We start from the raw sequence: 13,758 nt of genomic DNA, 5'->3' as shown, positions 1-13,758 counted from the left end.
GGAAAAAAAGAGACTGTCCAGCTGGAAGGAAAACAGAGGGAGAGCTTTGGTTGACCAATCAACAGCCAGGTCAATTTGGATGATGAAAAGGATGGGACAGCTTGTGTTCCTTTAATCAATCTGGGCCCGGTTTCCCAAAAGCATCTTAAGGCTAAATTCATCTTTAGAACCATTGAGCCTTAAGATGCTTTTGGGAAACCAGGCCCTGGTCCTCTTCTCAACCCAGAGAAGTAGAGGCGTTAGCTCAATTGGTAGTGCATGGGCCTTGCAACGCCAGGGTAGTGGGTTTGATTCCCGGGACTACCCGTACGTGAAATACATTCATGCATGACAGTAAATCGCTTTGGATTAAAGCGTCTGTGAAATGGCATATATTATAATATTATATCCAATGGCAGTCTCAATCCTATGATTCTACTCATAAATAATATGAATAATATATTCTACTTTAAAGGATTCGATGTGTAATCTCACTATGCCACAATGGAAGAGAAGTATCTTGTCCTGAATGGGCAGTAATCTCTAGTACACTGTGAGCCTATCAGACTACATAATACACCTCAGACATAGACTCTGGGTCATTAACAGTCCTGAAATATTATGAGGGTAAACCATGTTAAGGTGCCAAAAGGCTCCTCTCCAAACGTAAAGCGATAAGTATCACAATCTTCTGAGTAAGTCCTTTCCGAATGAACAAGCGGCACTGGGCACCCAATCCTCCATAGGAAGTCCTTCCCTGCTAGACTGCGAAGTATCAGATTACCATTACATCAGCTGAATCCGGAAGAGGAGGAGAGAGCTGGGCTCACTGAAGTAAGATGGAAATAAAAGTGGTTACAAAGCTAAAAACCAGAAGGGTATTGTGCTGAGGTCACAGAGGTTCTCAAACCTGACCAGTCAACTTGTTTTGTCTTTTAGGCACCGATGGGACTGGAGGAGAGTATATTCCCTGATTGTTAGTCATCTGAGAGTCTGGGGTCAGGATGGGGGGTTGTTTAGACCAGTAGCGGGGGCAGTGCCCCAATTGTGATTGGTCAACAAAAAATATTTGTATAAAAAATACTCATATAAAAATACAGAATATATTATATAATTAATGAATTATGTTTTAAATGCTCATAAAAGTGCAGTAAATGTGTACATGTTCCTATTAAAAAAATAAAAAACAGCTGTTCAGTTACTTACTACTCTGTCCCTCGCGGGTGCATATGCCATGCAAACATTGCTTATATTGTCTTGCCAGCTATTTGCTATGAGGGGGAACTGCCCCAATGAAATCGCAGGATTTCTTAGCATAAATTATAACAGTACAAAGTTAATGGACTGTCCTGGGACGCTCAAATGCATGCTCTATCAGAACTCCTGGCTCTGTTCTAGACTCCCTCCCAATGAGTCTCTCGCACCAGATCAGGTACAGATGTGTGCTCTATCAAGTACAGATGGCGCTAAAGCAACAATCTAATTGTAATTAACTTGTAAATAAATAGCCATAACGGTCATTGGAGCCTGGGACCTGACATCTACATCCAACAAGTGTCGAAAGACAGAGGGATACACTAGCTAGAACTTTCTCATTGGGGATCTGGTAGGACAAAAAAGCATGACGGTGGCTGGCCAATTGTATTGTTTCCCCCCATGTTGTTCATTTGGTTCTCTCGTAGGTGACAGGGCGACATGTAGTGTGGACTGAAACAGCATGATCAAATTAATTAAGCCAGATAGTCATTTTTATAAACATTGAGAAATAGTTTAGTAGATTGTTTTGTAAAATTAACCAGTTATCTACCTTTGACAAGCAGCTAGCTAGTTATAGCTATCTGGTAACTTGCTAGGTAGTTAGCTCCCATGCCAATTACAAGTCTTTCTAAACTAATATCTAACTCGGAAATATGGAAAATATTCAGAATGAAGTGGCTAGCGCATCATGCTTTGTGACAGTATATTAGCTATATTACACCAGTTAGATAATGTGTTTTCACTTACTGCATCTGCATGCTTGTTACGTTCCCGTTCGTTCAAGACCTGCTTCTCATTCTAAATAGTATAATCTAATCTGTTCAAAACAGTGGCAGCATGTGCAGCAGTGGTCATTTATGCTGTTGTTCAAATGCACAGATCGCTTTATATATCTTCTCAAAGAAACTACCAGTAGCTCGAAAACTTGGCATCATATGTCATGCTGCTTTGTTGACAATTCCAACCACCTCGCGCCCCGGGCATTCAGCCAATCATCAGCCGCCACTGGTTTAGACCATGAATTGCATGTATCCCTCCGCCCCTGTAACGATGACGTCCATCCAGATGCGCATAGCCTCAGGGGAGGGAGACACCATGTAGTACACCCTGTCATGGGTCTTCACACTAAACGTCAGACATTGGTTGGGGCTCTGGAAGGGAGGGTGGACGGAGCAAAAAGAAAAGCAATGTCACTATAGTTAAAAAAAAAAAATGTTTCTTAGCATAAAATACGGATACTTCAATACTTTAAATGTGTATATAATTTGTCCCTTACCTTGTGTGCATTCTTTAAATGGTCATAGTAAACCTCTTCTATAGCTTGGAAGTATATGACCCCTTTCATCTTGACCTCATGTTTGTCTGTAAGAGAGCACAGACTGTAGCACTGGAATGACCATGTTTATGGGTGGTGAAACAAAAAACACTTGAATCAAAGCTCTTCCTAGATTTCCAGAGTAAAACAGCATAGCTTGATGGTGATGATGTCATCACTGCTTTTCTTGCAGTGCTCTGATTAATCTACCATTTACAGCTGCAACAGACAGAGAGAGAAGAGAGAGAGAAGAGATAGAAGAGAGAGAAGAGAGAGAGAGAGAGAATATCAGAAGTAGAAGAAGGAGAGAGAAAGAGTAGGTACCTGCGTAGTAGGCCAGGGTCTTGCGGTTCCGGTCAAAGACAAACCAGCGTTTTTTCCAGGTCTTGATCTTACCACCCATCTTGACCAGGAACCCTCTGCAGGTTTTATTTGTGATGGCCAGGTGGTAGCAGTTGTCTGGGTTGTGTCCAGCTGCCTCGATGTGACCATGGAGGTCAAAGTCATCCTTCCTCTGAGGGAGGTAGCGTGTCAGCGGCCGGGCCTGGGGACAGGGGTCAGAGGTGTCTGGTCTGTGTAGAGCCCATGCCTGAAAGCTAAAGATCTGATAGACATTTTTCTTTCAAATGTCATAGTTGCTTTAAAGCATTTTAAAGCTATGGCCTAATTAAATTACCATGCATCTGAAATGATTGGTATTATGATTATTGGCCCATCCCTTTCTGGATCTCTCACCTGTGCCCTCTGTTTCTCGCGTAACTTCACCTCCCTCTCGATCATTTTCTGCCTCCTGCTGGTCTCCTCCTGCAGTCTCTTCTCCAGGTCCTCCCTCCTCCTCCGCTCCTCCTCCAGGGCCTGCCTACGCACCTCCATCTCACGCTCCTATACACGCCACACACAGAAAGTTACAGCATGGTCAACACACACACACAAAAAGGACAGTAGAGATGGTTTTAGTTATGAAGGCTTCATTACCTTGTGCTCAAGGAGTCGATGCTTGTCAGCCTGGGCTTCTCGTAACAAACGTTCCATCTCCTTAATCTTTCCTACGTTGGATCTGCTGGCACTGTGGAAAAAGGTTTCATAAACACAAAGCAAGGAGAGTACACACGCCCACCAGAAAAAGGACTGTCCATCCTGGAACCTATTAAGTGTGAGTTAAATTCCAGACCAGGGCCCTTACTATAAAGTTAACAAACACTGCACCTCTGCACCAGTCATACCATCACATTCTGTACAACGTATAGACCATACATTTGCTCTCATATTTTTCCATCCTGTATATACTGCATGGACTGACCAAGATCACACTCACACACTTTTTTATTTTTTAAACGTGACCTTTATTTAACTCTCACACACACTTAACCAATTTTAACTTTCAGGGTGGTCCTAGGTGTACAGAATCAGTAAAGTAGAAAACACACCTCTTCTGCTTATTAAAAAACACCTCTTCTGCTTATTAAACTGGGTGTGAGACAGCTGGACAACATATGGCCAAGACACGTTCAGCATCCTCACTAACAAAATAAAATGTTCTGATCCCACAAGTAAATGTTCTGGTCCACCTCGGTCAATTCAGAGTAATGATTTGGAGACCTCTTATGTTGATAAATGTGTTTCTTTATAGGCTACCTGCCGACACATGCAGAGATCTATAAATAAACATTGTTTTCCCATTGTAACAGGATATCCTAAAGATTTAGAGTGAATCTAATAGTTTCACTTGGAAGAGCATGAGATCTAATGGAAAACAGTCTGCAGAACCATGTGTCTGTTAAGCATAATCAACTTTTGTCTGAGGGTTCAACTGATTTTATCTAACTGATTATTTCTGACAAGAACATGGTTGACAAAGTACTAGTACTTGATTAAAGACAATAACACACACGTAACAACAAAGGATCCAAAAAGCATACTTTTGGTTTAAACAAACACAGCCTCTTCTCTACAACAGACAACCAAGCACCAACAAACAAGCACACAAACAAGCTCTTTACTCACATCAGATTCAGCCTCTTGGCACTATCCCAGCGACACAGTAACAGTACTGATGGGCTGGATCTCCACGGTGGCTGGGCCCCTTCACTGAAACCTCAGCTGTGTGTGTAACCTGACCCTTCTGCACCAGCCTCAGCCACCCCACTTCCTGCTAGTCAGCCCTCCAACTGGGGCTCTCACCCTGCCTCACTCCTGCATGCTTCGTTCAGCTTCACGCCTGAACACTTCGCTCAGCTTCACTCCTGAACACTTCACTCAGCTTCACTCCTGAACGCTTCACTCAGCTTCACACCTGAACGCTTCACTCAGCTTCACACCTGCACGCTTCACTCAGCTTCACACCTGCACGCTTCACTCAGCTTCACACCTGCACGCTTCACTCAGCTTCACACCTGCACGCTTCACTCAGCTTCACGCCTGCACGCTTCACTCAGCTTCACGCCTGCACGCTTCACTCAGCTTCACGCCTGAACGCTTCACTCAGCTTCACACCTGAACGCTTCACTCAGCTTCACGCCTGAACGCTTCACTCAGCTTCACATCTGAACGCTTCACTCAGCTTCACACCTGAACGCTTCACTCAGCTTCACACCTGAACGCTTCACTCAGCTTCACTCCTGAACGCTTCACTCAGCTTCACGCCTGAACACTTCACTCAGCTTCACGCCTGAATGCTTCACTCAGCTTCACACCTGAACGCTTCACTCAGCTTCACTCCTGCCCGCTTCACGCCTGAATGCTTCACTCAGCTTCACTACTGAACGCTTCACTCAGCCTCACTCCTGCACGCTTCGCTTAAAATCACAGAACGTGTAAAGAACCATAATATGGAATGATGCTGAGTCACATCTCTCTAATTCATAACATGTCTCTTACATGCCATGCCCCCGGTTCTCCTCTGAATAAAAATGCTCTTTAAACTAATGTCACACTGAGCTAAAAATGGTCATACTTTAACAGTGGGCCTACTTGAATCATTGTTCTACTTGAACAATGGTCCTACAGTTATCTCTATCACCTGGAGATGTTGTCTGGGGAGCAGGCAGAGATGCTGGTCTCCATGCTGTCAGAGCTGTCCATACTGAGCGTGTCAAAGCCATGGCCATTGTCTGCGTAGTGGAAGGGGTCCAGGAAGACATTGGACTCAGACACGGTCCTGCTACACAGGTCAACCAGTCTCTGTCTGTTCTCACTCATGTACAGGTGGCTATGGCCTGCTGAGAGACAGAAGGACACACAGACAGACATACTCTTTATGAAGCGTTTTATCAGATTAGATTAAACATTTTAAAATGTTTGTTGCTGGTTAACTGTCCCAACTTATTTGCAGTTGGTCAGAGGGCATTGCTGATACACAAATAGTATATTCCCCTCCAACACTGAAATGGGCATGGTCATTCAACCCCCTCAGACCTGTTCCCAAAGGCTCTAGTTACTTCTGCTTGAGATACTATCAGAGTATAGCTGAATATGTCTTTCCTGCTCAGACCGATGCTAATGGACACTGGGGGAAAGATGCCCTGTGGCAGTCCATGTTAACTAACAGACTGACATGCAATATTGACCACTCAAGAAAGGAAAAGCTATGAATGTCTATCTCTGCAGCATGTAGCTAGCATGCCGTGAGAAACAGGCAGCAGGTACGGAGAGAGGCAGGGAATCCATGAATGATTAGAGAAAAGCTAGAGAGAGACAGAGAGATAATGAGATGGTGTTACAACACTGACCAAAAATATAAACGGAACATGTTAAGTGTTGGTCCCATGTTTCATGAGTTGAAATAAAAGATCCCAGAAATGTTCCATTTGTACAAAAAGCTTATTTCTCTAAAATGTTGTGCACAAATGTGTTTACATCCCTGTTAGTGAGCATTTCTCCATTGCCAAGATAATCCATCCACCTGACAGGTGTGGCATATCATGAAACAGCATGATCATTACACACGTGCATCTTGTGCTGGCCACTCTAAAATGTGCAGTTTTGTCACACAACACAATGCCACAGATGTCTCAAGTTTTGAGGGAGAGTGCAATTGGCATGCTGACTGAAGGAATGTAATGTTCATGTCTCTACCATAAGCCGCCTCCGACGTCGTTTTAGAGAATTTGGCAGTGCGTCTAACCGGCCCGACAACTACAGACCATGTGTAACCATGTCAGCCCAGGACCTCCACATTCGGTTTCTTCACCTGCGGGATCGTCTTAAACCAGCCACCCGGACAGCTGATGACACTGTAGGTTTGCACAAGCAAAGAATTTCTGCACAAACTGTCAGAAACTGTCTCAGGGAAGCTCATTTGCGTGCTCATCCTCCTCACCAGGGTCTTGACCTGACTGCAGTTCGGCGTCGTAACTGACTTCAGTGGGAAAATGCTCACCTTCGATAGCCACTGACACACTGGAGAAGTGTGCTCTTCCCAGATTAATCCCGGTTTCAACTGTACTGGGCGTATGGCGTCGTGTGGGTGAGTGGTTTGCTGATGTCAACGTTGTGAACAGTGCCCCATGGTGGTGGTGGGGTTATGGTGTAGGCAGCCATAAGCTACGGACAACTAATATTGAACTTCTAGACAATAGGTCATCATCATAAAAACAAAATACAAATTGAAGTATGCCCAGACATGCACATAAGTTCACAAAACAAAAAACTGTTTTTGCTCACCCTTGAGCAGGCGTCGAGTTTCCAGAACTCTGGGAGAGATAGAGAAGCCCCGGGGGATGATACTACCACAGCTGGAGCTCTGGGACAGGGGCAGGTGGGACTGCAGAGTAGACAGACGGACACAACAGAGAGTGAGATGACCTGGTAAGTGTCTCTCTAACCCAATGCTCCAGTAATCAGATGCGGGGACTCTGGGATTCAATGGCATTATCAATTAATGATTACATTTAGAGAAATTAAGGTCCTGAGGGACTAGAGTTGTGCACTGCTGATCTAACCCCTGTGGTTGTCCTCTGCCCAGCACGCCCCAGGGAGGAGAGGTTGATCTGGTTCCCCAAATGCTCACCTTGGGGGACAGGCTGCCCCCAGGAAGAGGAGGTTGGTCTGGCTCCCCCATGCTCACCTTAGGGGACATGCTGCCCCCAGGAAGAGGAGGTTGGTCTGGCTCCCCCATGCTCACATTAGGGGACAGGCTGCAGCCCAGGGAGGGGAGGTTGGTTGCCTATGCTCACATTAGGGGACATGCTGCCCCCAGGAAGAGGAGGTTGGTCTGGCTCCCCCATGCTCACATTAGGGGACAGGCTGCAGCCCAGGGAGGGGAGGTTGGTTGCCTATGCTCACATTAGGGGACAGGCTGCAGCCCAGGGAGGGGAGGTTGGTCTGGCTCCCCCATGCTCACATTAGGGGACAGGCTGCAGCCCAGGGAGGGGAGGTTGGTCTGGCTCCCCCATGCTCACATTAGGGGACAGGCTGCAGCCCAGGGAGGGGAGGTTGGTCCCCCATGCTCACCTTAGGGGACAGGCTGCGGCCCAGGGAGGTGAGGTTGGTCCCCCATGCTCACCTTAGGGAACAGGCTGTCCCCAGGAAAAGGAGGCTGGTTGCCTATGCTCCCCTTAGGGGACAGGCTGCGGCCCAGGGAGGGGAGGTTGGTCCCCCATGCTCACCTTAGGGGACAGGCTGCCCCCAGGAAGAGGAGGTTGGTCTGGCTCCCCCATGCTCACATTAGGGGACAGGCTGCAGCCCAGGGAGGTGAGGTTGGTCCCCCATGCTCACCTTAGGGGACAGGCTGCGGCCCAGGAAGTGGAGTTTGGTTGCCTATGCTCACCTTAGGGGACAGGTTGCGGCCCAGAGAGATGAGGTTGGTCCCCCATGCTCACCTTAGGGGACAGGCTGCGGCCCAGGGAGGGGAGGTTGGTCCCCCATGCTCACCTTAGGGGACAGGCTGCGGCCCAGGGAGAGGAGGTTGGTCCCCCATGCTCACCTTAGGGGACAGGCTGCGGCCCAGGGGGGGGGGGGGGGGGGGTTGTCCTCCATGCTCACCTTAGGGGAGAGGCTACGGCCCAGGGGGGGGGGGGGGGGTTGTCCTCCATGCTCACCTTAGGGGAGAGGCTGCGGCCCAGGGGGGGGGGGGTTGGTCCTCCATGCTCACCTTAGGGGAGAGGCTACGGCCCAGGGGGGGGGGGGGGGTTGGTCCTCCATGCTCACCTTAGGGGAGAGGCTACGGCCCAGGGAGAGGAGGTTGGTCCCCCATGCTCACCTTAGGGGAGAGGCTACGGCCCAGGGAGAGGAGGTTGGTCCCCCATGCTCACCTTAGGGGACAGGCTGCGGCCCAGGGGGGGGGGGGGGGGGTTGGTCCTCCATGCTCACCTTAGGGGAGAGGCTGCGGCCCAGGGGGGGGGGGGGGGTTGGTCCTCCATGCTCACCTTAGGGGAGAGGCTACGGCCCAGGGGGGGGGGGGGTTGGTCCTCCATGCTCACCTTAGGGGAGAGGCTACGGCCCAGGGAGAGGAGGTTGGTCCCCCATGCTCACCTTAGGGGAGAGGCTACGGCCCAGGGAGAGGAGGTTGGTCCCCCATGCTCACCTTAGGGGACAGGCTGCGGCCCAGGGGGGGGGGGGGGGGGGTTGGTCCTCCATGCTCACCTTAGGGGAGAGGCTACGGCCCAGGGAGGGGAGGTTGGTCCTCCATGCTCACCTTAGGGGAGAGGCTACGGCCCAGGGAGGGGAGGTTGGTCCTCCATGCTCACCTTAGGGGAGAGGCTACGGCCCAGGGTAGAGCTGCTGTAGTGACTGAGGGCCTGCTGGCTCCTCTTACGGGGCAGAGTGTCACTGAGGTGGGAGGAGTTCTCCTTACTGCCCCGCCTCCTCTCCTCTAGAAAGCGAAAGTGCTGCACAGACCAGAACAGATACATCAACATGTTAAAGGAATAAAGGTTGGGGATGAAATGCATAAAATATCATTGTACGCTGACGATGTTGTAGTATAGGTCTGCTATGTCTGATCCTGTGAAGTCTGTCCCAAAGCTAATAGAACGTCTTAAATCAATTTGGCAGTTACTCCAGGTACAATATGAATGTTAATAAAACGGTAGCACTGGCCTTAAATACACATATCACCCCCTATATAAAAACATTGTTCTCTTTTAAGTAGTCAAATGAAGCTATCACATATCTAGGAAATACTATAGCTGCTGATCTTGATAAGTTATACAAAGCCAACTACACCAAGCTGATAGATAGAATCAAAGGAGATCTGGACTGCTGGTCTGCGCTGCCCCTCACCCTATCGGGAAGTGTAGAATCAATTCGAATGAACGTATTACCTAGATTATTGTTCCCCTTTCAAACACTTCCAATTTGACCACCAAAATCTGTTTGTGCTATTAGACAAACTCATCTCCAGATGTATCTGGCAGGGACGACATCCCAGGGTCAGATATAAAGTACTACAATAAAAATTAAAAATAAAATTAAAACAGGGAGGATGTGCACTCCCCAATCTGAAACATTACTGGCTTGCAACCCAATTTAGGGCCATGACAGAATGTCTGAAGCTGCAGGTACAAGATGGCTGGAAATAGAAAAGTCAGACTTTACTTTTGTCCCTCTGCCTGTACTCCCATTGACTGAGGAAAATATATTGAGTGAGTTGTGGAAAATGGGCAGGAACCACATAAAAAGAACGGAAAGAGACGCAGCAAGTTTTCAACCTTCCTACAGGATTCTCAGCGTTATCACCCATTGTACATATGAAGGGTTTTAAGCCACTACAATTAGACACAGGTTTTAGAAACTGGGCACATTTGAAACTTCAATACGTCCATCAATTATATGAAAAGGGTACTCTAAAATAATTTGAAAGGCTGAGCTCTGAGTTTAATATACCAAGGTCAGACTTCTTCAGGTATCTACAAGTACGAAGCTTTCTATCCAAACACCAAAACTGGATAAGGTTACAAGGCACCCCCACGGCCATGGAACAATACAGACAACAGACAACTAACTTATACAGTGCTTTATCAGCCATGAAACAAGATAACACATTGATTCTTAGACAAAGGTGGTAAGGTGAACTTCATCCAGTTTTAAGTGAAGAGACATGGTTAGATATATTCTCTGAAGCTCATAAAGTTACCAATGCAAATTCATGGAGGGGAATTCAGTGGGAAAGAGTAGTTTTTTTCAGAACCCACAGATCCCATGTTAGCCATTCTTGGATCCAAGTCGGACATGGTGTTAGAAAGGAAAAAATTATATTTGTTACAAATACTTTTCATTGCAGCTAAAAAATCTCTGCATTAAGATGGTCCCAGAAAGAATGGCAATTAAATAATGGCCCCAGAAAGAATGGCAATTAAAGAATGGCCCCAGAAAAATGGCACTTAAAAAATGGCCCCAGAAAAATGGCAATTAAAAAATGGCCCCAGAAAAATGGCAATTAAAAAATGGCAAGAGTGGCAATTATAAGAACAATATACAAAAAAAAAACACATTTAGATTAAGATTAAAGCAAGATCAATTTGTGGACACGTGGTCATTACTAACAGTGAACATGGAGATTCAGTGGGACTAGAGATTGTGTCTGATCAATGATCCCTTACTCTTTATGGACTATACATGTATATATTAACTGATTCCTTCAAAGTATGTACACAACCCAACCCACTCGTGGTGTGGTGTGTCTTGCTAGTGCCATTTTTTATTTATTTTAAATGTTTTGTTGTTGTTGTTTTTTCTTGTATGTATTTGTTGCTTTTGTTTATGTGTCTTATCTTTCAACAACAATCCGTGCAGTACCTGTATGTTGGAATTGAACGCAAAAAAAAAAAGAAAAAAAAAAAGAAGAAACATATGGAAACGATAAAAGTCTTCCATTCATAGAAAATGGGAGGTTTTTCAGAAAGGAACCTCCTCTGTTGTCAGGCATTTCAGTCATGCACCGTGAGGCTCTTAGTACAGACAGCTGCCATCTGCTGGCCAGACATATGCACTGTGAGTAGTGTATTGTACATCATACCTCCTTCATAGCAACAGGGTTGTTAGGGAAGTTCTGCCCTCCAGTCAGTTCAGCATACTTCCTCTCCAGAGAAGCCAGGTTCTCCCTCTCCTAGAGACACACAGACTGTCAGTCAAACAACGGTAAAGGTATACAGATACAACACAGAACCAGTACACAAAAACCTTCTTACCCTCTGAAGCATCAGGAGCAGGTTGTTCTTCTCTTTCAGGAAGCTGTCCTTCTCTCGCTGAGACTGCTGAGTAATCTGTGTAGACTGCTTCTTCAGGGTCAGGAGTCTCTCCTTGCGTGTGACAGTACTACGCTGGTAATCTGCTATCTCTCGGAGTAGTTGCTGGGTCTGACCCTCCTTCCCCTCGTCCTGACCACTCTCTCTTTCCAGCTGCTGGAACTCCAGGTCCTCAAAACGCTTCCTCTCCGCCTCCAGCACCTCAACATCCTGACGAACAGCACACACACACACACACACACATACACACGCACATCATTTAAGGTTGAGAATGCACTGGCTTTGAGTGGGTCCTTGTGTGGAGGATTCAAACTCACAGACAGACAAATACATTGACATTTTACAGACAAATAGATCACAATAATGAGCTCCCATTATCCTGTAATGCCAATAAAATTCCTTAGCTAGCTAACAACAACCTACAATCTCCTTCTTAGCACATACTTCATGTCACTGCACTTTCCATTCTTGGATGGGACCACTGCTACTCCCCTTTTCGAAATGCCTACAAGGCACTCCCCCACCCTCCCTTCAGCAAATCAGATCACAACTCCATTTTGCTCTTCCCTTCCTGTAGGCAGAAACTCAAACAGGAAGCACCCGCGCTAAGGTATATTCACTGCTGGTCTGACCAATTGGAATCCATGCTTCAAGATTGGTTTGATCACACGGACTGGAATATGTTCCGGGTAGCCTCTGAGAATAACATTGACGTATACACGGACATGGTGACTGAGTTAATCAGAAAGGGTATAGAGGATGTTGTTCCCACTGTGACTATTAAAACCTACCCAAACCAGAAACCGTGGATAGATGGCAGCATTCACGCAAAACTGAAAGTGTGAACGACCGCATTTAACCATGGCAAGGTGACTGGGAATATGGTAGAATACAAACAGTGTAGTTATTCCCCCTGTAAGGCAATCAAACAGGCAAAACGTCAGTCCAGAGAAAAAGTGTCGCAATTCAACGGCTCAGACACAAGACGTACGTGGCAGGGTCTACAGAGAATCACGGATTACAAAGGGAAAACCATCCACATTGCAGACACCAACGTCTTGCTCCAGGACAAGCTAAACACCTTCTTTGCTGGCTTTGAGGATAACACAGTGCCACCAACACGGCCCGCTACCAAGGACTGTGGGCTCTCCTTCTCCGTGGCCGACATTAACCCTCGTAAGGCTGCCGGCCCAGACAGCATCCCTAGCCACATCCTCAGAGCATGCGCAGACCAGCTGGCTGGAGTGTTTACGGACATATTCGATCTCTCCCTATCCCAGTCTGCTGTCCCCACTTGCTTCAAGATGTCCACGATTCTTCCTGTACCCAAGAAAGCAAAGGTAACTGAACTAAATGACTATCGCCCCGTAGCACTCACTTCTGTCATCATGAAGTGTTTTGAGAGGCTAGGTAAGGATCATATCATCTCTACCTTACCTGACACCCTATACCCACTTCAATTTGCTTACCACACCAATAGGGTCTGCACCCCACCCTGTGCAACTTGGTCCTTGACTTCCTGACGGGGGTGGTGCGGTCTGCCCAACGCATCACCAGGGGCAGGTGTATCAAAGCTGGGACTGGCCTGCCCTCCAGGACACGATGTCACAGGAAGGCCAAAAAGGACATCAACCACCCGAGCCACGGCCTGTTCACTCCGCTATCATCCGTAGGTCAGTACAGGTGTTTCAAAGCTGGGACTGAGAGACTGAAATACAGCTTCTATCTCAATGCCATCAGACTGTTAAATAGCCATCACTAGCCGGCTACCACCCGGTTACTCAGCCCTGCACCATAGAGGCTGCTGCCCTATGTACATAGTCACTTTAATAATGGAACACTAGTCACTATCTTTTGTACTGTATTTTAGTCAATGCCACTCCGACATTGCTCATCCAAATATTTCTATATTTCTTAATTCAATTAATTTACTTTTAGATTTGTGTGTATTATTGTGAATTTTTAGATACCACTACACTGTTGGAGCTAGGAACACAAGCATTTTGCTACACCCGCAATAAT

General features: G+C 46.8%; 1 protein-coding gene across 12 annotated transcripts in view; it reads right to left on the bottom strand.

Annotated features, from left to right (window-relative positions):
* The window catches only part of LOC139551797 (pleckstrin homology-like domain family B member 2), a 35,225-nt gene continuing 21,467 nt past the window's right edge, over nucleotides 1-13,758 (bottom strand). For 8 of the 12 annotated variants that reach the window (XM_071363141.1, XM_071363140.1, XM_071363147.1 and 5 more), the window contains 10 exons: nucleotides 11,680-11,946; nucleotides 11,508-11,597; nucleotides 9,238-9,378; nucleotides 7,214-7,313; nucleotides 5,571-5,769; nucleotides 3,527-3,617; nucleotides 3,287-3,433; nucleotides 2,876-3,095; nucleotides 2,513-2,598; nucleotides 1-2,387 (listed from right to left, as the gene is read on the bottom strand). In XM_071363141.1, the coding sequence (XP_071219242.1) occupies nucleotides 2,247-2,387; nucleotides 2,513-2,598; nucleotides 2,876-3,095; nucleotides 3,287-3,433; nucleotides 3,527-3,617; nucleotides 5,571-5,769; nucleotides 7,214-7,313; nucleotides 9,238-9,378; nucleotides 11,508-11,597; nucleotides 11,680-11,946 (1,482 nt within the window). In that variant the 3' untranslated portion in view covers nucleotides 1-2,246. The remainder of the gene's footprint in view (nucleotides 2,388-2,512; nucleotides 2,599-2,875; nucleotides 3,096-3,286; nucleotides 3,434-3,526; nucleotides 3,618-5,570; nucleotides 5,770-7,213; nucleotides 7,314-9,237; nucleotides 9,379-11,507; nucleotides 11,598-11,679; nucleotides 11,947-13,758) is intronic. The other 4 variants (XM_071363145.1, XM_071363146.1, XM_071363144.1 and 1 more) reach the window with 4 other exon arrangements.

The sequence above is a fragment of the Salvelinus alpinus genome, chromosome 24 (genome assembly GCF_045679555.1).
Source record: "Salvelinus alpinus chromosome 24, SLU_Salpinus.1, whole genome shotgun sequence".
Lineage (NCBI taxonomy): Eukaryota > Metazoa > Chordata > Actinopteri > Salmoniformes > Salmonidae > Salvelinus > Salvelinus alpinus.
The sequence above is the reverse complement of the archived record's forward strand: the minus strand, read 5'-3'. Positions and strand labels throughout refer to the sequence as shown.